Source organism: Schistocerca gregaria, chromosome 1 (assembly GCF_023897955.1).
Source record: "Schistocerca gregaria isolate iqSchGreg1 chromosome 1, iqSchGreg1.2, whole genome shotgun sequence".
Taxonomy (NCBI): domain Eukaryota; kingdom Metazoa; phylum Arthropoda; class Insecta; order Orthoptera; family Acrididae; genus Schistocerca; species Schistocerca gregaria.
Window position 1 is genome coordinate 1,002,048,121 of NC_064920.1, and position 23,612 is coordinate 1,002,071,732.

Genomic DNA, 23,612 nt, shown 5'->3' on the forward strand with positions numbered 1-23,612 from the left:
ATTTGAAGTTATGTCCGCGCACTAATGAATGCAGCTAGGTATTGTCGCTGTGCCTTTGTCTTCAATCGTCGACTACACGCCGGCAGCCTACGTCACAGTGAATCGGCATAAAATGTTATGGGAAAGGACGGTCACAGAATGAATACACCGTGTCATTAGTCTTAAGTAAAAATTATTATAGTTGTGTGTTCTAATGCTGCAAAAGTGTAGAACTTACCTGACACAAACACACTCTAAAAATAACTGGTGATTAGAAAATAAATGATCAGAGCGAAAATATATGCGGACTCATATGGGACTACCAATCCAGCATTGGTGCTGTCGTTTGAAACATTTTCATAACAGGGTGAGACAAACAAAAAAATTCTTTTATATTTGGTGCTTTGCAGATTGTCGAAATTTAAAATCCGTTTTATTAATAATTGATAGTTTCACATAAGCTATTTCTTGGTAGTAGTTTGCAACTTTTATTTTACCTAATTACATTCAGACGTTGCTGACAATCGGTAGTATCAGTATTACAGAAGTCACATTTTTATAACACGTTGCTTGTTGCAGTGTGTATAGTAGTATTTTCTGTGTACAATGAGTGATCTTTCTGTACCTTGCTATATGATTTGCCTCATACTGTTTGTAATGTTTTATAGCGTATGCTAATGACATTATTCCGTAATATTCATATAATAATACGATTCTGTGATTTATATGTACATAGCTCGCCCCGCTAGCCGCGATGTCTAACGCGTTGCTTCGTGAGTTGGAAGGCATGCCGGTCCCCTGTACGAATCCGCCCGGCTGACTGGTGTCGAGGTCCGGTGTGCCGGCCAGCTTATGGATGGTCTTTAAGGCGGTTTTCCATCTGCATCGGCGAATACGAGCTGGTTCCACTTATTCGAACTCAGTTACACTACTTCGACAATTGCTGCACAAATACTGTCTCCACGAACCCGTGAATCACGATTACTCTACCACGCAGACATTTGGGGTTACACTCGTCTGGTGTGAGACGTACCCCAGGGGGAGGGGCGCTGGGGGACGATTCGCACAATAACCCTGGGTTCAGTGTGGGGCGGCGGTGGGGTGGGTGGACTGCTGTGGAATGTTGTGGGGTTGTCAACCACTGAGGGCTACGGCGGGACGAAGCCTCTCCGTCGTTTCTAGGTCTCCGGTATAAATGCACAACATACAAATACAATATATGTACATATATGCAATAAGCATAAGGGATTTTTTACGATAATATACGCAGTTGATGTTAGCAACTGCTGTAATTTCAAAGATTATTTTGTGCTATGCATCAAATAATTAGTATCGGGTGTGGTCGAAATTTGAATGGTTTACTCAGTGGACGCGACCTGTGATAGCAAATGTTATATACCTTAAAGTGTCTGAAATTTTAGCCACAGTGCTGATCCGTGGTAAATAATGCATTGCAACTACGTTTGTTCTTGAAATAATTCTTTGATTTCTCTTTAACTGTTCGATTATTTGATACATTGGGTTGAAAAATAAATTTTGTGTGGTTCATGGTGTGGGTTCCTGTAGTCATGTCCTAGATCATGAACCACGGGCAACGTATGAGTGGCCAAGTAAGTGGTCCCGGCAGTCGGGATACCAGTTACTTTGGAATAAGGCTGGGCATCTCGGACATATTCTGAGTCTTGGTCACCTTTGTGCTCATACGGCAAAGACTACCAAATCCACCGGTTAGTCTCTCAACCGTTAGGGGTGAAACTCAATGGGACTCGGGGCCAGCAAGGCTAGCAACCTGCTTCCCCAATACTTTAAATATGATGCTGGCAACAATCAGAGCAAAATGCCTCGGACCTTTGAGGTGACGGTGTCCCACCTCTAACTGACAATCCATGGATTCCTAAGATACGACTTGGAAAACAAATGGTAATGAGATGGGGAGCTATAAATATCAATGGGGGCTACCCTGGGAAGACGGTAGGGCTGGCAGAGGCTGCAAGTAAGATGGGGCTGGACGTTTTAGCTGTTAGTGACATTCGGGTAAGGTGTGAGAAAGAAAAGGAAGTGGGAGAATACAAGGTCTACCTGTCAGGAGTCAAAGCAGGAATAGCACAATGGGGTGTAAGGCTTTACATCAGGAAAGAAATGGAACCCCGCGTAGTTGCAGTAAGGTATGTAAACGAACGACTGATGTGGATAGATTTGACAGTGTCTAGCAAGAAAATTAGGATTGTGTCAGTATATTCGCTTTGTGAAGGGACAGATCAAGATAAGATGCATAGTTTTTATGAGGCACTCACTGATGTAGTTGTTAGAGTAAAGGACAAGGACAGTGTTCTGCTCATGGGTGATTTTAATGCCAGGATTGGAAATCGAACAGAAGGGCATGAAAAGGTTATGGGTAAATTTGCAGAGGATATGGAGGCCAACAGGAACGGGAAACAACTCTTTGATTTCTGTGCCAGTATGGGCTTAGTAATCACAAATTCCTTTTTTAAACATAAGAACATTCACCGGTATACTTGGGAAGGCAGGGAACCAGATCTGTCATTGACTATATAATAACAGATGAGGAATTCAGGAAGGCTGTGAGGGACACACGTGTATTCAGGGGATTCTTTGATGACACTGATCATTATTTAATCTGCAGTGAAATTGGGATTGTGAGGCCGAAAGTGCAGGAGGTCAGGTCCATATGTAGGAGGATAAGAGTGGAGAAACTTCAGGATAAGGAAATCAGGCTCAAGTACATAACAGCGATCTCATAAAGGTACCAGTTAGTTGAATGTAGTCAACTACAGTCATTGGAAAAGGAACGGACAAGGTACAGGGACACAGTACTAGAAGTGGCTAAAGAGTGTCTTGGAACAGTAGTGTGTAAAAGTAGGATGAAGCAAACAGCTTGGTGGAATGACACAGTCAAGTCAGCCTGTAAAAGGAAAAAGAAAGCCTATCAAAAATGGCTACATACTAGAACTCAGGTAGACAGAGAAAGTTATGTTGAAGAAAGAAACAAAGCCAAACAGATAATTGCAGCATCCAAGAAGAAATCTTGGGAAGACTTTGGAAACAGGTTGGAGACTATGGGTCAAGCTGCTGGGAAACCATTCTGGAGTGTAATTAGCAGTCTTCGAAAGGGAGGTAAGAAGGAAATGACAAGTATTTTGGACAGGTCAGGAAAACTGCTGGTGAATACTGTGGATGCCTTGGGCAGATGGAGGGAATATTTTGAAGAGTTGCTCAATGTAGGTGAAAATACGATCAGCAATGTTTCAAATTTCGAGGTAGAATGGGATAGGAATGAGGATGGAAATAGGATCACATTTGAGGAAGTGGAGAAAATGGTCAATAGATTGCAGTGCAATAAAGCAGCTGGGGTGGATGAAATTAAGTCGGAACTCATCAAATACAGTGGAACGTCGGGTCTTAAATGGCTGCATAGGATAATTGAAATGGCCTGGCAATCGGGACAGGTTCCATCAGTCTGGACAAAAGGAGTAATCACACCAATCTTTAAACATGGAAACAGAAAAGATTGCAACAACTATAGAGGTATCTCTTTAATCAGCGTTGTGGGTAAAATATTCTCAGGTACTGCTGAAAGGGAAGTGCGAGTATTAGTTGAGGACCAATTGGATGAAAATCAGTGTGGGTTTAGGCCTCTTAGAGGTTGTCAGGACCAGATCTTTAGCTTACGGCAAATAATGGAGAAGTGTTATGAGTGGAACAGGGAACTGTATCTATGCTTTATAGATCTAGAAAAGGCATATGACCGGGTTCCTAGGAGGAAGTTATTGTCTGTTCTACGAGATCATGGAATAGGAGGCAAACTTTTGCAAGCAATTAAAGGTCTTTACATGGATAGTCAGGCAGCAGTTAGAGTTGATGGTAAACCGAGTTTTCAGGGGTAAGACAAGGCTGCAACCTGTCTCCACTGTTGTTCATATTATTTATGGATCATATGTTGAAAACAGTAGACTGCCTGGGTGAGATCAAGATATGTGAATACAAAATAAGCAGTCTTGCATATGCGGATGACTTAGTTGTGATGCAGATACTCTCTTCTGCAAGAAGGAAGTCAGTAGCAAGGCTAAGTTATCTGTGCACCGTTCAATCTTTCGGCCAACTTTGTTGTATGGGAGCGAAAGCTGGGTGGATTCAGGTTACTTTATCAACAAGGTTGAGGTTACGGATATGAAAGTTGCTAGGATGATTGCAGGTACTAGTAGATGGGAACAATGGCAGGAGGGTGTCCACAATGAGGAAATCAAAGAAAAACTGGAATGAACTCTATAGATGTAGCAGTCAGGATGAACAGGCTTAGATGGTGGGGTCATGTTACACGCATGGGAGAAGCAAGGTTACCCAAGAGACTCATGGGTTCAGCAGTAGAGGGGAGGAGGAGTCGGGGCAGACCGAGGAGCAGGTACCTGGATTCGGTTAAGAATGATTTTGAAGTAATAGGTTTAACATCAGAAGAGGCACCAATGTTAGCACTGAATAGGCGATCATGGAGGAATTTTATAAGGGAGCTATGCTCCAGACTGAACGCTGAAAGGCATAATCAGTCTTAAATGATGATGATGATGATGATGGCAGCAAATTAAATTTTTGCCTTATGCAGCACAATGTGAATGCAGATTTATTGCGGGAAGTCACCTCTGACATGAAATGAATTGCATTACAAAATCTGCATTGTAAATTCATCAAACAGCAATTACAGTACCCAAAATTATTTGGGGATAGGTTCATTCCTCATTTAAATGTATCTTTCATTACCAAAATAGAACAATCGTTATCTACGTTTCCATTATTCCTATTACTTTCTCCACGCAAAAACTGTGACGCTCGTGGTCTTTCAGACTGACTTGCTAATCTTCTTCATTGAGGCGTAGCCTGACAAATACGGTTTCCTTATAATAGTGGACGTTGTAGCTACTCAAAAGAGAGATACTGAAAATTTGGAACACACTGAATTTTGTGATGACAGCGCCAAACGAACGCCGAGTTGGTTCCGTTGGACAAAAGTTAAAAAAGGACGTTAATAAACAACGTTTGTTGTCCCCGACGGCTTCTTTGCTACGTTCCGCTTTCCACTGCTGACAACATCAATGACGCAGCAGTTGCAACTTTGTAGGTATCCGGTATGTGTGTGTTACTGCAAATTAACTGCCTGGAACGTTTAAACATGAACGTCCCTAGAATCTAACTCCACGAAACGTTGTTTGCTTCGTGTGTTGTTTCTGCCATGCCCATGATAGTCGCGCGTGGTAGAACTTGGTAGCAACGTCAGAAACAAAGGAAAACATTTGTCATGCGCCTGTGTCTACTTCCTTTTACCTCTTCTGATGATTATGTGTACACAGGTTTTTTTTTTCTTTCGCGCACATCTACGCTAAAGTCCCTTTCGTTTTATATGTCATTGGCCTCCTTCTGTAATTAATTTTAAAAATCGGTACTTCAATTTCCGATGCTCACGTATTATCACTATGATCGTTAAATATAATAGATGCCTTATTATTACGAATGTCCGCATTGCTGTTACTTTCTCTACACAAATATTTTGTCTGACCGTCTCTGCCTCTTTCACTCTGACTCGTTAACATTCTCCTCCTAGGCATACCGTAAAACAAATATAGTTTCCGTATAACAAGAGAAGTCGGAAGTCGCAGTTATTCTAAATCAAGAAATTAAAAATTAGGAACTTACTTCAAATTTTGTGGCAATTGCTGCAAATTTCCACATTGTTACTCTTACAGGAAAGTAAGCGAATTAATGACGCCAATATACAACATTATTTACCTGCTTTGTTACTACGATGTGTTGAATGTCAGTGTTGACATCGTCAACCTAGCAGTTGTCGCATTGTGGCTGCTCAGTATGCATGTAAACATGAAAGCCCCTAGAATACGATTTCAAGAAATGTTACTTTCGTGTGTCGTTTCTACCATAGTATCTGATCGGTGCGCAGGGCAGAGGTTGGTAGCCCTTCAACTGTCGACGTTCAGATGTTGAAGATTTTAATGCATGATAGAGTATGTAACATAAGTGTTATGAATGTGAAAAGCCTCTACTTCTTTTTACAACTGTTAACGGCTACGCACACATTTTTTCTTTGTACACATTTATGGAAAAGTACCTTTCGAATTATGTAAGAATCGTTGGCATCCTTGTATAATTCGTATTAATAATCGATACTTCAATTTTCGTGTTCACTTATTAATACACTACTAGAAATGGAAAAAAAGAACACATTGACACCTGTGTGTCAGACCCACCATACTTGCTCCGGACACTGCGAGAGGGCTGAACAAGCAATGATCACACGCACCCAAATCGTCATCGAACCCATCGTTCTGCCATTCTTAGACCGGCAAGGGAACTTGCTGTTCCAACAGGACAATGCACGTCCGCATGTATCCCGTGCCACCCAACGTGCTCTAGAAGGTGTAAGTCAACTAGCCTGGCCAGCAAGATCTCCGGATCTGTCCCCCATTGAGCATGTTTGGGATTGGATGAAGCGTCGTCTCACGCGGTCTGCACGTCCAGCACGAACGCTGGTCCAACTGAGGCGCCAGGTGGAAATGGCATGGCAAGCCGTTCCACAGGACTACATCCAGCATCTCTACGATCGTCTCCATGGGAGAATAGCAGCCTGCATTGCTGCGAAAGGTGGATATACACTGTACTAGTGCCGACATTGTGCATGCTCTGTTGCCTTTGTCTATGTGCCTGTGGTTCTGTCAGTGTGATCATGTGATGTATCTGACCCCAGGAATGTGTCAATAAAGTTTCCCCTTCCTGGGACAATGAATTCACGGTGTTCTTATTTCAATTTCCAGGAGTGTAATATACACTTAAAAGAACAGGACCACACAGCCAGTGAAATCAAACAATTCCTATCAGTCCTATATGTTGTCTAAAAAGGCAGCTTCCTAAATGTTTTGGAATAAATGGAAATTTTCACATACATAAAGAAACATTCTAAAATTATTTTAAATGAAGAAACCGATATAAATAACAAAAAGCGTCTAAAATTTGGGTAGTATTCTTCAACGACAACACATTTCATTATGTTGCTTACTTACTTACTTTCCGTGTCCGAAACTAGACTTCAGACTTCCAAAAATCAGCAGCCAATATGGCCTTGTCGTTTGCCTCCCATAAGTCATTCATTGTGCCGGGCTGGTCTAAATATGGACAGATAAACAAGTGTTGAGGATCATGGACAGAACCACACAGAGAGTGTGAGCACTAGACAGGGGCAACGTCGGAAAGCTGTAGGGCAGTAAGCGCCGATGGGGGCGGGGCGGATGGGGAGCGAAACATGGAATGAGCGGGGATGGGGAAAGGTGGGTGGGTACGCTGGCAGATGAGGCATGTGAACTGGATGAGAGACGATAATATGAAGGAAGTAGTACGAAAAAGGGGTGGAAACCGTTGGGTGGAGAGCATAGGGACAGTAGATTCGTAGGTTAAGGCTGGTATAATTTCAGGGCTGCAGAATATGTTGTAAGGGCAACTCACATCTGCACAGTTCAGAAGAGCTGGCAGTGGAAGGTAGGAACCAGATGGCTCGGTTAGTGAAGCAGCCATTCAGCCTGGTGGACAGCTGGTTGGTAGTCATACCAATATAAAAAGCTGTCCAATTATTGCAGCAGAGCTGGTATATGAAATGGCTGATTTCACATGTAACCTGGCTCTGATGAGGTAGCATAAACGTGTGACAGGACGGGAATTGGAAGTGCTGGGTGAGCCTGCTGAGCAGGTTTTGCACCTGGGTCTTTCACAGTGGTATGATCCGTGGGGCAAGGGGTTGGAATTGGGAGTGGCATAGCGATGAACTAGGATGTTGTGGAGGTTAGGTACGTGACGAGACTTACTTTAGGAGGGGTAGGAAGGATCTTGGGTATTATGTCTCTCATTTCAACGCATATTGTGTGTACTAGTATAGATTGTCGTGCAGGGAAGTCTGGATCTAGCCGTCAGTTGTGCCTGGATATCCGAGTGGTTAAGGCAACCTCTCGCGTAAAGCGGAAAATCCGGGATTGAGTACCTGTCCTGCTCAATTTTTCCTTATCGTCATTCCGTCATATAGATGACAGTCGTTCATTTCCGCAAAAGCGAGTATTTTTCATGTATGGAATGTAATATGTTGCATCGTGCAACTCAATAAATATTTTTTACTAGCGATCCAGCATAGCTTTCCAAAGGTGCGAGGAGGATTAACTAATGCGGCACATTTTTCTCTGAAAGCAGATTGCTTATGTTCAGGATTCCAATACACCGTATTATTCCCAGTTCCTTTGAATACAAAACCCTATTTTTCAACGTAATCTCCGTTCAATGCGTCGGCCTTTCGTCACCTCATCGGAAGCGCCTATACGCACGCATGGTCCCACTCTACTGGTCGATGTCGGAGCCAACGTCGTACTGCTTAAATAGCCTCCCTATCGTCCACTTTCTGCATCCTATGGAATGCAACCTTCACTGACCCAAACAGATGAAAGTTGTAAGATGCGGTCTCCAGGCTGCAGGGTGGATGAGGAAGAACAGTCCAATGAAGTTTTTGAGCTTTCCTGGGTTGCGCAGATATGCGTGACGCAGTGCGTTGTCATCGAGAAGAAGTGGGTATGCATTTTTGTGGTGACGAACAGGCTGAAATCGTTTCTTCAAATTTCTGATGGTAGCACAGTATACACTACTGCCCATTAAAATTGCTACATCAAACAGAAATGCAGATGATAAACAGGTTTTCACTGGACAAATACATTATACTAGAACTGACATACCATTACATTTTCACGCAATTTGGGTGCATAGATCCTGAGGAATCAGTACCCAGAACAACGAGCTCTGGACGTAATGGCGGCCTTGATACGCCTGGGCATTGAGTCCAACAGAGCTTGGATGGCGTGTACAGGTACAGCTGCCCATGCAGCTTCAACACCATACCACAGTTCATCAAGAGCAGTGGCGTTTTGTGACGAGCCAGTTGTTCGGCCACCATTGACCAGACGTTTTCAGTTGGTGAGAGATCTGGAGGATGTGCTGCCCAGGGCACCAGTCGAACATTTCCTGTATCCACTGTTCAAAGTGCAAAGTGCCGTCAATGCGAAGAAGAGGTGACCGAGAAGTGTGACCAATGGCCCTCCATAACATCACGCCGGGTGATACGCCAGTATGGCGATGGCGAATACACGCTTCCAATGTGCGTTCACCGCTATATCGCCAAACACGGATGCGACCACCATGATGCTGTAAACAGGCCCTGGATTCATCCGAAAAAATGACATTTTGCGATTCGTGCACCCAGGTTCGTCGATAAGTAAACAATCGCAGGAGCTCCTGTCTGTGATACAGCGTCATGGGTAACCGCAACCATGGTCTTCGAGCTGATAGTCCATGCTGCTGCAAACGTTGTCGAACTGTTCGTGCAGATAGTTGTTGTCTTGCAAACGTCCCCATCTGTTGACTCAGGGATCGACACGTGGCTGCACGATCGGTTACAGCCATGCGGATAAGATGCCTGTCATCTCGACTGCTAGTGATGCGAGGCCGTTGGGATCCAGCACTGCGCTCCGTCCTACCCTCCTGAACCCACCGATTCCATATTCTGCTGAGAGTCATTGGATCTCGACCAGCGCGAGGAGCAATGTCGGTGATACGAGAAACCGCAATCGCGATGGGCTACAATCCGTCGTTTATAAAAGTCGGAAACGTGATGCACGCAATTCTCCTTAGACGAGGCATCACAACAACGTTTCACCAGACAACGCTGGTCAACTGCTGTTTGTGTAAACTTTCCTCATGTCAGCACGTTGTAGGTGTCACCACCGGCGCCAAACTTGTGTGAATGCTCTGAAAAGCTAATCATTTGCATATCATAGCATCTTCTTCCTGTCTGTTATATTTCGCTCCTGTAGCACGTCACCTTTGTCGTGTAAAAATTTTAATGGCCAGTTGTGTACAAAGAGCTGATCGTTACACCATGAAGAAAGACATCTAACAAAATAACCCCTTTAAAGTCCCAGAAGACCGCCGCAGATAACTTTACCGGCTAAGGGTGCGGCTTTGAACTTTTTCTTCAGGGGAGAGGTGGTTGACACCGTTTTGTTCTGGTTCTCAGTGATAAATCCACGTTTCATCACCTCAGACAATGTTCGACAAAAAATTGTCACGATCAGCGTAGTAACATGCAAGCATTTCCTCACAGATGGCCATTCGGTGCTCTTTGTGATCCTCTATGAGTATTAGGAGACGGGGAACCCGGCGTGCACATACCTCTGAGTACTCCTACTGGCGGACGAGTGTGACAGCACTGCCAACAGGGACGTCCAGTTGTGCAACCAGGTGTTTGATTGTGACCTGTCTATCACTTCGAATGAGAGTGTCAGCACGTTCCAACAGCGTAGGAGCCACAGCTCTGTGCAGCCGACCCGGGCGTGGGGGATTGGACTGGTCTGCGCGAACTTGTTGCGATGATGACACCCGCCCCGCCCAGCGACTCACATTGCTTCTGTTCACTTCCAGGTCTCAGTAGCAAGCGCTTATGAATGTCTGCAGTGGTCTGGTTTTCCGGCAAAAGAAACTCAGTGACAGCTCTCTGGTAGAAATGCACCTCAATTACAGATGCCATTTCGAAGGCTATGTATAGCACAGACAACCGTTGGAAATTCGTGAAAATATATGGGGTGAAGCGGAAATATTCCTCGATATTCTTTAACAAATTCCATATATTTTCAGGAAATTGGCCGAGAAGAAAAAGTGTTGCGTTACTCATTGAACGCTGTAGCATTAAGTATCAAAGGCCATACGACATGACTGACCTAGCGTACTCGTATTTTGTTTGGAAGCCACGAATAAAACCCATAGAACGGCATCACTTTCAACTTACGCGACGTAAGCACATTACGCCAAGATAGTTGTCTGGCGGCATGAATGTTATGTGTTCCTTATTGAATTGACGTTGGGACTGACATATCATGGCAATGATGGGAGCACATCGTGATGTAAGTAATACGTTTTTATTTCTGAAGTATAAGTGACGTCAGCACAGTAACCTCGGCGGCAGCTTGAACTAAATTCAGTAAGCAACAGCTGTGCGTGCGATCAGCCAGTTGTGAACATCCAGTGTTAAGTATTGAAGTGCGACAGCAGGGTGTCATCGTTTGTGTCACAAATCACGATGTAGCAATGTCTCTGAATCAAGCTTTCAATATTTACTCGAGAGTGTTTTGAAATAGAGAATTGTATGCAAGGTTTCTTCTGTACACCTTAACTTCCGACCAAAAGGACCACGAATGGACGCCAACCACGAATTGATTGAAAAGAAAATTGTGGACAGTTCTTTTTTGAAAAACATCATCATACCTGATGAGACTTGACGTTATCAGTACGAACCAGCCACAAAAGGGAAAGTGCAGAAAACGCTTGGAGGGTTAACGCTTTGACGACGTACTAATATTCTTGCCAGTGTCTCACACGAGTGAAACAACATCCTAAAGATGAACTGTTCTGACAACTCATATCGTGTACAAACGTTATGTGCGTTGTGCTCAAGTGGGGGGAGAAAATGTAGAAGACCTGAAGAATTAAATCATGATCCTAACTTTTATTTGGAAAGAGATGTAACTTAATAAGTTAATGATGAATGTAACACACTTCATTGTTTTCGAACGGCATCATGGTTAGAATGAGATTTTCGCTCTTCAGCGGATTGTGTGCTGATATGAAACTTCCTGGCAGATTAAACTGTGTGCCGGACCGAGACTCGAACTCGGGACCTCTGCTTTTCGCGAGTAAGTGCTCTATCAAGTTTTTGTTGTTTTTTTTCTTTTTTTTGTAATCTTATTTTGTTCGATTTCGTTCGTTTCATCTGGTCGGTGCGGACGTCGCAAAGCACTCGTTTCAGTTCGTCATTGATCCATTAACTCTGTTTAGTTTATTACAGAGGGCAGCTAGCCCTCTGATCGAACACGCTGAGTTACCGTGCCGGCAACAACTGAGCTACCCAAGCACGACTCACGCCCCGTCCTCACAGATTTACTTCTGCCAATACATCGTCTCCTACCTTCCAAACTTTACAGATGGTCTCCTGCTAACCTTGCTGTACTAGCACTCCTGTAAGAAACGATATTGCGGAGACATGTCTAACCCACAGCCTGGGGGAGGTTCCCAGAATGAGATTTTCATTCTGTAGCGGAATGTGCGCTGATATGAAACTTCATGGCAGGTTAAAACTGTGTGCCGGACCGAGACTCGAACTTGGGACCTTTGATTTTCGCGGACAAGTGCTCTAACAACCTCTTGCGTAGCTCAGTTGGTAGAGCACTTGCCCCCGAAAGGCAAAGGTCCCGAGTTCGAGTCTCAGTCCACCACACAGTTTTAATCTGCCAGGAAGTTCCATGTTCTTAGTCTGTAGGGTCTGAACTATGGGCACAACATGAGACGATGAGTAACGCCAGGTGCGAGTCTACCGTCACAACTCGGGTTGATGTGGTTCACAATATTTCAATATTTGCGGATTTCTATTATTCACGCAAATTCCTAGTGATGGATATACCGCGACCACTTTTGGTCAGGATGAGTGGGTGGCGAAATGGACAACAGCCGATGCGTTTCTTTTCCTTCCCAAGACAGTTTGGAAAATGACTTAGCTATATCTTAGCGTTCATTTCCATAAAACATTATCCACAGATGGAAACCATGAGGCGGGCTGCAAACGATGAGTGATAAACCACTGTTTTATGAAAGCGAGCATCCGGTTTCGAGTCACGATCGCGCACACTATTTCGACACTGCGTGAAGTTACACGGTAGCTTGCAGTCTGGCCAGATTGCGCAGTGACGCTTGACAACTCACACGCTCCTTCTCCACCACTCTTCAGAAGACGATGTCCTGTTGCAGGTACCTGGCGATAGTGCGGCCGCTGCAGCCGCGGATGTCTAAAGCGAGCGCCCAGGTGACCATCGCCGCCGTCTGGGTGGCCAGCCTGTCGCTGGGATCCCCGTGCCTGCTCTACTCAGACACCATCACCTACAGGTGGGTTATACTTCTCTGATCAGCTCCCGCTGTCGTTTCATCTGTTACGTACTCCAAATTCACACAACATTGTCGTGTTAGATTACTGTGGTACGAGGGTAAGTCAACAGGTTGTCTACCTGCACTTCCATTCTTTGAGTTAGCCATACTCTTAGAGCGCTGGCTAGCCTCTAGATGGCACATTTCCCTTCGCTTGTGGCGGATTTCAGCACTGTCAGTCCTCGAATTTCAAGTAAGCAACTATTTAAAAGGGTAGTCCTGCTAGCAACAGCCGGCCGGTGTGGCCGAGCGGTTCTAGGCGCTTCAGTCTGGAACCGCGCAACCGCTACGGTCGCAGGTTCAAATCCTCCCTCGGGCATGGATGTGTGTGATGTCCTTAGGTTAGTTAGGTTTAATTAGTTCTAAGTTCTAGGGGACTGATGACCTCAGATGTTAAGGTCCATAGTGCTCAGAGCCATTTGAACCATTTTTGCTAGCAACAGCCCCACGACGCTGTTGTCTTTCGTGATACTTCTTGTGGACAACCAGTCACAGATTTAAAATATTAGCAGCATTCGCAAATATAGCGAGAGGAAAAAATGTGGTCACCGTATCCACAACTTGAACTTACTACTGAATAGAATGTAACAAAGTATGCAGCCTCTCGTGGCCTGACGTAGGAGTGAGTGTTGTGAAACGTACTGGTTGATAATAAAACATTCTTTTGTAATTTATATCATTGGATGCTTAATACCTTCTGCTCCATAGATGACTTAATGAATGAATAATACACGTAACGGTGACCTACATTTATTAAATTTTATCGTAGATTAATATTAAAGTGAAAAGACAGTTACACTACTGGCCATTAAAATTGCTACACCACGAAGATAACGAGCTACAGACGCGAAAATTAACCGACATGAAGAAGATGCTGTGATCATGCAAATGATTAACTTTTCAGAGCATTCACACAAGTTTGGCGCCGGTGGCGACCCCTTCAACGTGCTGACATGAGGAAAGTTTCCAACCGATATCTCATCAGAAACAGCAGTTGAACAGCGTTGTCTGGTGAAATGTTGTTGTGATGCCTCGTGTAAAGAGGAGAAATGCGTACCATCACGTTTCCGACTTTGATAAAGGTCGGATTGTAACCTATCGCGATTGCAGTTTATGGTATCGCGACATTGCTGCTCGCGTTGGTCGAGATCCAATAACTGTTAGCAAAATATGGAATCGGTGGGTTCAAGAGGGTAATACAGAACACCGTGCTGGATCCCAACGGGCTCGTATCACTAGCAGTCGAGATGACAGGCATCTTATCGGCGTGGCTGCAACGGATCGTGCAGCCACGTCTCGATCCCTGAGTCAACAGATGGGGACGTTTGCAAGACAACAACCATCTGCACGAACAGTTCGACGACGTTTGCATTAGCATGGACTATCAGCTCGGAGACCGTGGCTACGGTTACCCTTGACGCTGCATCACAGACAGTAGCGCCTGCGATGGTGTACTCAACAACGAACCTGGGTTCACGAATGGCAGAACGTCATTTTTTTCGGTCTGTTTACAGCATCACGATGATCGCATCCGTGTTTGGCGACATTGCAGTGAACGCACATTGGAAGCGTGTATTCGTCATCGCCATACTGGCGTGTCACCCGGCGTGATGATATGGGATGCATTGGTTGCACGTCTCGGTCACCTCTTGTTCGCACTGACGGCACTTCGAACAATGTACGTTACATTTCAGATGTGTTACGACCCGTGGCTCTACCCTTCATTCGATCCCTGCGAAACCCTACATTTCAGCAGGATAATGCACGACCACATGTTTCAGGTCCTGTACGGGCCTTTCTGGATGTGGAAAATGTTCGACTGCTGCCCTGACCAGCACATTCTCCAGATCTCTCACCAATTGGAAACGTCTGGTCAATGGTGGCCGAGCACCTGGCTCGTCACAATACGCCAGTCCTAGTCTTGATGAACTGTGGTGTCGTGTTGAAGCTGCAAGGGCAGCTGTATCTGTACACGCCATCCAAGCTCTGTTTGACTCAATGCCCAGGCGTATGAAGGCCGTTATTAAGGGCAGAGGTGGTTGTTCTGGGTACTGATTTCTCAGGAACTATGCACCCAAATTGCGTGAAAATGTAATCGCATGTCAGTTCTAGTATAATATATTTGTACACTGAATACCCGCTTATCATCTGCATTTCTTCTTGGTGTAGCAATTTTAATGGTCAGTGGTGTAAATAAATGATAAACTTGTAGTCATATTTTCGCTGTAGACTGTAACTGTTTTCACTGCACGATGTAATATTTGTAAACATACAGATACCTTCCACAGAACAACAGTATTTTTGGTGAAAATAGGAAGCAAGCTGTCGCTTCTCTATCATTCATGAAGATTCTAAAACGATTCAACGTGAGAGTGCGTGCCCTGAATTTCAAGTGTCATTTTATCTTCGATCAAGAATTTACCCAAAAGCTACATGATGACTATGGTACGTAACAGAAACAGATAACTCTTCTATTCCGGAATTTGAGTTCAGTTATTTTTACTTGAGCGAAATACAGAGACAGTAGTTGTAATGGCAGTCACAGTCAGCAGACGTAAGGCTGGAAATGAGTGAGTCTTACTGGTTTAAGGTTCCATCAATGTTAAATTATTTATAGATTCGATATGACGGCTTTAGGTGATTACATAGACGAATTCCTTAAAAGTGACTCCTTTCCTATTTTATCCCAAAGTAATAATTTCCGATAATAGTCCCCATCTCTGTTCTACTGAGCCAAGTCACCAACTTTCATGATCGTGAAATCGAGAGGATACAGACATTGTAGCAGTGGTGTGCGAAGTAGCATATAGCTAGTCGAAAGCATGTCGTGGATTTAATGGACCTCAGCTTTACTTTGGAAGAACAAGTCTTTGGAGACAAAATCGAGCTTTTCAACGTAAATCAGAAGATGGGGGACAGTTTATTCATGGAACTGGGTGGCTATATCTAGTTAAGTGGAGTGCATACCCTCTGCAATGGCTAAAACATTATGAAAGAATATTCTCTTAATTTAATGAGCAATACATTTGAAGTTGAATGTTGTTATACTGAAATGACATTTAAGCTGACGTGATAACACACATTCTCTTAGTTTGTAATGAAAGCAACCTGAAGTAATGGCATTTAATAGCAAATGTTTGTAGTTGCAGATGTCGCATAAAATCTACAGAAACGAGGAATGCATAAGGTGACTGATTAGTTAATTGTCAATACAATTATTTAACACTTCCTCCCCTGTTTCAGAATAAAATCTCGAGTCTGCCAAAGACTGAATCTTTCTGTAAAACTGCAACACCGTATATTTCAAAACGAGTATCAGTGTTACAAGGCTTTGCAGCACTTAATATATTCAACTTACAATTATAAATAACACATTAAATGGAAGAGCAACTAAAATAGTTTTTCTTCCCAGTGTTCAACGTGAGCACCACTCGACAACCGGCACATGTTGAGTCGATAGGCGTTCTTCTTAAATCTTGGTCTGAGCAGCTGGAATAATCGTTTCAACAAGTGCTTCGGTCCTCGTTCTTAAGTCGGGTAGATGAACAATTGCTTCGGCCCTGTTACTTAAATCAGGTAGATCAGCCGGTAGTGGAGGCCACATACACACGGTCCCCTATGAACCCCCAAAGGTAAAAATCGCTTGGCCACGTAAAACAAGCTCTATCATTCGGACCCCTGCGACCAATCTAGTTGTCGGGTACAACGTCGTTAGCCAGTCAAAATGTTCAAATGTGTGTGAAATCTTGTCGGACTGAACTACTAAGGTCAACAGTTCCTAAACTTACACACTAGTTAACCTAAATTATCATAAGGACAAACACACACACCCATGCCCGAGGGAGGACTCGAATCTACGCCGCACAGTCCATGACTGCAGCGCCTGAGACCGCTCGGCTAATCCCGCGCGTGAACCAATCGCGTGCTTATACCAGTGAGGTGCCACACCATCTTGCTGTAAATAAACTTAGGAAGTTCTAGAGCATAAACGAGAGATACACGTTACGCTGCTTTGTCGAAAAAAAGGCCCATAAAATTTTTCGCTGGGATATGGCACAAAGAACATTCAACTTACGGGAGTCTCGTTGCAACTTTACCATCTCGTGGGGATTTGCTAACCACATGCGCACATTACGCCTCTTAACATTTCCACTTAGGTGAATGATTCGTCGCTGAAAACGGTAGGAACCTAAAAATCTTCATCGTCATGGAGCAACATTTCGTTTCCAGAGTTGGCAATAAACCACAGACTGCAGACTCTACAGCTTGTAACAACTGCAACGATAAGCTCGTAGTTGCAAGCGCCTCTGTAAAAGTCCCCTCACAAACGTCGCTGAACTTCGAATTAGCGACTAGCCTTCTAACTTATTTCTCACGTGTACCCGTAAAAGACTCTTTCACGCGTTCAAAACGTTCTCCAGTCACTCTCGGAAATCCCATACTCCTCCCTTTGCTAAGACAGCTGGTATCTTCAGACTGATGAATCCATCTGTGGTCGTGCTTATCACTGGGAGGATAAGAATCGAACTTAATATGGAACACAGGTTGCACTGTAGCAACAAATTCAGTCATTGCAAACTGTCAAACATAAAAAGTTTTACGTTCACTTGTCGGCTTGTTTTTTTACTAAAGCTCTCTGATGGAAGACACAGGCAAGCGTATATGTGTACGCGCACAGGTATTCAAACAAAACTGTTTGAACTGTCGTTTCATTTAACTTACACTACTGGTCATTAAACTATGTACACCACGAAGATGACATATTATAGAGGCGAAATTTACCCTACAGGAAGAGGTTGGTGTGATACGCAAATGATTATATTTTCAAAGCGTCACACAATGTCGGCGCCGGTGGACACATACAACGTGCTCACATGAGGAAAGTTTTCAATCGATTTCTCATACAACAAGAGCAGTTGAACGGCGTTGCCAGGTGAAACGTGGTTGTGATCCCTCGTGTAAGGAGCCGAAATGCGTACCATCATGTTTCCGACTTTGATAAAGGTCGGATTGCAGCCTGTCGCTATTGCGGTTTATCGCATCGCGACATTGCTGTTCGCATTGGTCGAGATCCAATGATTGTTAGCAGAATATGGAATCGGTGGGTTCAGGAGGGTAGTACGGAACGCCGTGCTGGATCCCAACGGCCTCGTATCACTAGCAGTCGAGATGACAGGCAGCTTATCCGCACGGCTCTAACGGATCGCGCAGCCACGTCTCGATCCCTGAGTCGACAGATGGGAACGTTTGCAAGACAACAACCATCTGCACGAACAGTTCGACTACGTTTGCAGCAGCGTGGACTATAAGCTCGAAGATCGTTGCTGCAGTTACTCTTGAAGCTGTATCACAGACAGGAGCACGTGCGATGGTGTACTAAACGAGGAACCTGCGTGCACGAATGGCAAAACGTCTTTTTTCGAATGAATCCAGGTTCTGTTTACAGCATCATGATGGTCGCATCCGTGTTTGGCGACATCGTGGTCAGCCCACATTGGAAGCGTGTATTCGTCATCGCCATACTGGTGTATCACCCGGCGTGATGGAATGGGGTGCCGTTACACGTCTCGGTCACCTCTCCTTCACACTGACGGCACTTCGAACAATGGACGGTACGTTTCAGATGTGTTACGACCCGTGGCTCTACCCTTCATTCGATCCCTGCGAAACCCTACATTTTAGCATGATAACGCTCGACCGCAATTTGCAGGTCCTGTACGGGCCTTTCTGAAGACAGAAAATCGACTGCTGCCCTGGCCAGCACATTCTCCAGATCTATTACCAATTGAAAACGTCTGGTCAATGGTGGCCGAGCAACTGGCTTGTCACAATACGCCAGTCACTACTCTTGATGAACTGTGGTATGGTGTTGAAGCTGCATGGGCATCTGTACCTGCACACGCCATCCAGGCTGTGTTTGACTCAATGCCCAGGCGTATCAAGGCCGTTATTACGGCCAGAGGTGGATGTTCTGGATACTGATTTCTCAGGATCTATGCATCCAAACTGCGTGAATATATAATCACAAGTCAGTTGTAGAATAATATATTTGTCCAATGAATACCGGTTTATCATCTGCATTTCTTCTTGCCGTAGCAATTTTAAGGCCAGTAGTGTATTATTTATAATTGTAAGTTCAATGTAATAAGTGCTAGAAAGCATTAAAACCCTCACATTAATTTTGAAACACCCGGAGTTAAATGTCAAATATGGATGTGTGAGTGAAGTAATGAGATGACAACATAGTGAGTGATCAGGCGACACTGCGTTGGTCTGCTTGTGAAGATTGTAGCGTTTATTCCGTCCAGATGTTTAGTTTCAGCTGCGTACAGCAATCACGTGAGTTTTGAAACTGCGATCAGTGATTCTGTGGTTTTGTTGTGTGTTACTAAAATGGGACAACGGAATTTAGAGCAACGTTACGCAATCAAATGTTGTATTTAGCCTGGGGAATCTGCGAGTGTGACTTTTGAATATTTGGGTAGGCCCTTTGGGAACGTTTCCTATCAAGAGCACAAGTTTTTCGCTGGCACAAATCATTTTTGGAGGCGAGAACACGTTGTAGACGAACATCGCTAAGGGAGAACTTAACTTCAAAATACGACGAAAACGTCGACAGCGTGCGTGCTCTTGTGAAATCGGATCGACGTTTAACAATAAGGATAATGTGTGACCTGTTAAATTTAAACACTTTTGCAGTACATCAAATTTTGACCGAATATTGAAACGTCCCCTTTGAACAATTATACATGACTGTGCCTAAACTGACACACAGTATTTTTTTTAGCGCAACCCAATTTGACTTTCAGTAATCCCTACACAAGAATGGCTCTGACTAAATTAACCTATACGTTTCACAAATCACTTACCTCACAAAAATCTTCGTTACTCGAACTACTGCAATACAGCGAGCGCCACTACTGCCTGCTAAATAAAAGATTCAAACTACGGAAGGCACTAATTACTCATAGGCATCGTTAGCAAATGAAAGATTTTAATAGAGAACAAACAATGTATTTACCTTAATATTCATAATATATATAGCAGTTCATGACATCCATTCTTACAAATGTACTGTTTCCGATGGACACACCTCCAGATTATCCATTCTCAAAAATCCGCCAGTTCACTTCCCCACATCCACCACTGCTGGCGGCTCACCTCCAACTGCGCAACGATACGCCCTGTTCACATCCAGCTGCCCAACACTACAATGGCAGACAACAGTGCAAACTAGCCACAGACTGCACACAGCACAACCAGTAATTTTCATACAGAGCGCTATGTGGCGTTACCAGTAAGAAAACCTAAACAGCCTACTTACATAGCCCCAATGCTTCCCGCAAAAAATTTTACAAATTGTTTTGGGCAGTGGCCAATACAGATTTGAAAAATTTTCCCATAATCATAATTACAATAACAAAGAAATCAAATGTACACACTTATTGATACAATGTTGGTCAAAAGCTAAAATTTTCTCACAGTCCATAAAGGCAGTCCTGATCATTCATCACAATAAAACTGCAGTGTTTTTCTCAAAGTCTGAGTAGTAAAAGAAAATGCACACAGAAGTAGTGGATTTCGATGCAGTCTTGAAGAAGTAGTGTTGCCTTCCAACGGAAAGACAGTGCTGACTCTTGACATGCAGACAGGTAATGGGCCACAACAGAGCAAACCCACAGCAGAGTCATTCGAAGTTGTGAAGAATATTGGTAGGTAGGTCATCACAGAGCAGACCCACTGTAGTCCTGGTAGAGAGTATGGTATTGGTGGGCCACCAGAGGTGCAGACCCACTGCAGTATTTGTAGGAATAATGGTAGTGGTGGGCCATCAAAGATGCAGACCCACTGTAGCTATTGTAGAGAAGGCCAGCAACCATCTGTTGCGACTGTGCAGGTGCACAATCACCATCAAAAAGTCTTGTGGAGAATATAGCAAGTACATAAACCACCACTTGTGCACACATAAAGTTTTTGGAATTGTCCTTAGAACCAGCAACGCTGTTAATCAGTCCCTTGGTGAATTATTAACACAATTCCAAACACTATCAGTCCCTACTTCTCACATATTGTCCATATACTATGACCAACAGAAATGTGTGCAGTGAAATGGTACTTAATTTGAAGAACTGGTGTCAATACAATTATAAATTTACAACATAAGAATACAATTACAAAGATACAAAATACATCATTAAATAACAAAACAGTACAGATAACATTTGTAGTAATACTGGCTTTACAAAAGAATCGAAATAACATGTACATCAGTGTTACAGGAATTATGACGTAAGTACATACATAAAAGATCAGAATAACATTTGAAACATCAACTTCACACATGAGCATTAAAACAAAACAGAATAAATAATGTTTAAACATCTTCACAAAGTAAATAACATAGTATTAGAAAAATTCTACAACATAATTCTTATTAGCTAAACACATAAAGACAGGAAAAACACAAATAAACAATGGTACACAAACACATAGCAGAATAACACAAGAGGAAAGTGCAGGGTTTGTTTTCAGTGCAACATTTGGTACTGCAGTCCAACCCAAAACTTCATTCCATAGATCTTTCGTCTTATTTCAACATTTATTTCCACCAAAAAAAACTATCCAAGCATGTTTTCTGTATTCTGTTCACATCCTCTTTCAAAAATAGTTTTTCTTCACTGTACACTACTTTTTTGGCCAAACCATTTCCTTATAGCGTCTCAATGCATTTCTTCCAATTCATCATAGTTAGTTTCTTATATAGTCTTCCCCATCTTAAACTAACTTAAATCTACTGAGCTCAGATGCTAAACTAAGGGACGAGGCAATACAGCAGCACAAAACTACACTCCTGGAAATGGAAAAAAGATCACATTGACACCGGTGTGTCAGACCCACCATACTTGCTCCGGACACTGCGAGAGGGCTGTACAAGCAATGATCACACGCACGGCACAGCGGACACACCAGGAACCCCGGTGTTGGCCGTCGAATGGCGCTAGCTGCGCAGCATTTGTGCAACGCCGATCAGTGTCAGCCAGTTTGCTGTGGCATACGGAGCTCCATCACAGTCTTTAACACTGGTAGCATGCCGCGACAGCGTGGACGTGAACCATATGTGCAGTTGACGGACTTTGAGCGAGGGCGTATAGTGGGCATGCGGGAGGCCGGGTGGACGTACCGCCGAATTGCTCAACACGTGGGGCGTGAGGTCTCCACAGTACATCGATGTTGTCGCCAGTGGTCGGCGGAAGGTGCACGTGCCCGTCGACCTGGGACCGGACCGCAGCGACGCACGGATGCACGCCAAGACCGTAGGATCCTACGCAGTGCCGTAGGGGACCGCACCGCCACTTCCCAGGAAATTAGGGACACTGTTGCTCCTGGGGTATCGACGAGGACCATTCGCAACCGTCTCCATGAAGCTGGGCTATGGTCCCGCACACCGTTATGCCGTCTTCCCCTCACGCCCCAACATCGTGCAGCCCGCCTCCAGTGGTGTCGCGACAGGCGTGAATGGAGGGACGAATGGAGACGTGTTGTCTTCAGCGATGAGAGTCGCTTCTGTCTTGGTGCCAATGATGGTCGTATGCGTGTTTGGCGCCGTGCAGGTGAGCGCCACAATCAGGACTGCATACGACCGAGGCACACAGGGCCAACACCCGGCATCATGGTGTGGGGAGCGATCTCCTACACTGGCCGTACACCTCTGGTGATCGTCGAGGGGACACTGAATAGTGCACGTTACATCCAAACCATCATCGAACCCGTCGTTCTACCATTCCTAGACCGGCAAGGGAACTTGCTGTTCCAACAGGACAATGCACGTCCGCATGTATCCCGTGCCTCCCAATGTGCTCTAGAAGGTGTAAGTCAACTACCCTGGCCAGCAAGATCTCCGGATCTGACCCCCATTGAGCATGTTTGGGACTGGATGAAGTGTCGTCTCACGCGGTCTGCACGTCCAGCACGAACGCTGGTCCAACTGAGGCGCCAGGTGGAAATGGCATGGCAAGCCGTTCCACAGGACTACATCGAGCATCTCTACGATCGTCTCCATGGGAGAACAGCAGCCTGCATTGCTGCAAAAGGTGGATATACACTGTACTAGTGCCGATATTGTGCATGCTCTGTTGCCTGTGTCTATGTGCCTGTGGTTCTGTCAGTGTGATCATGTGATGTATCTGACCCCAGGAATGTGTCAATAAAGTTTCCCCTTCCTGGGACAATGAATTCACGGTGTTCTTATTTCAATTTCCAGGAGTGTATTAACACAAAAAGCAAATGGAAATTGGCAAAGCAAGCAGCAGTAAATGTAATAACTTATATCTAAACATGACAAACCCACAAGCAGAAAATATATTACACTAAAGACAACAATGCAGATAAGGGAAATGTGTATTCACTTCTTAATATCTATGTCATTAAAATGGTGCACCACTACAAGTTATTCTAACAAAAAATTTACGAAGTAGTTGAAAAGAAAATTACATATGCAGTTACTGTTATTAATCCCTTCTTATTGTTCTTTCCTTTCCAAGTGCTCCTTTTTCGAA

General features: G+C 44.2%; 1 protein-coding gene across 1 annotated transcript in view; it reads left to right on the forward strand.

The window, feature by feature from the left end:
* Positions 1-12,868: 12,868 nt before the first annotated feature.
* LOC126284506 (tachykinin-like peptides receptor 86C) overlaps positions 12,869-23,612 on the forward strand; it is a 186,491-nt gene continuing 175,747 nt past the window's right edge. The window contains exon 1 of the mRNA XM_049983525.1: positions 12,869-13,017. Within this exon, the coding sequence (XP_049839482.1) occupies positions 12,869-13,017 (149 nt within the window). The remainder of the gene's footprint in view (positions 13,018-23,612) is intronic.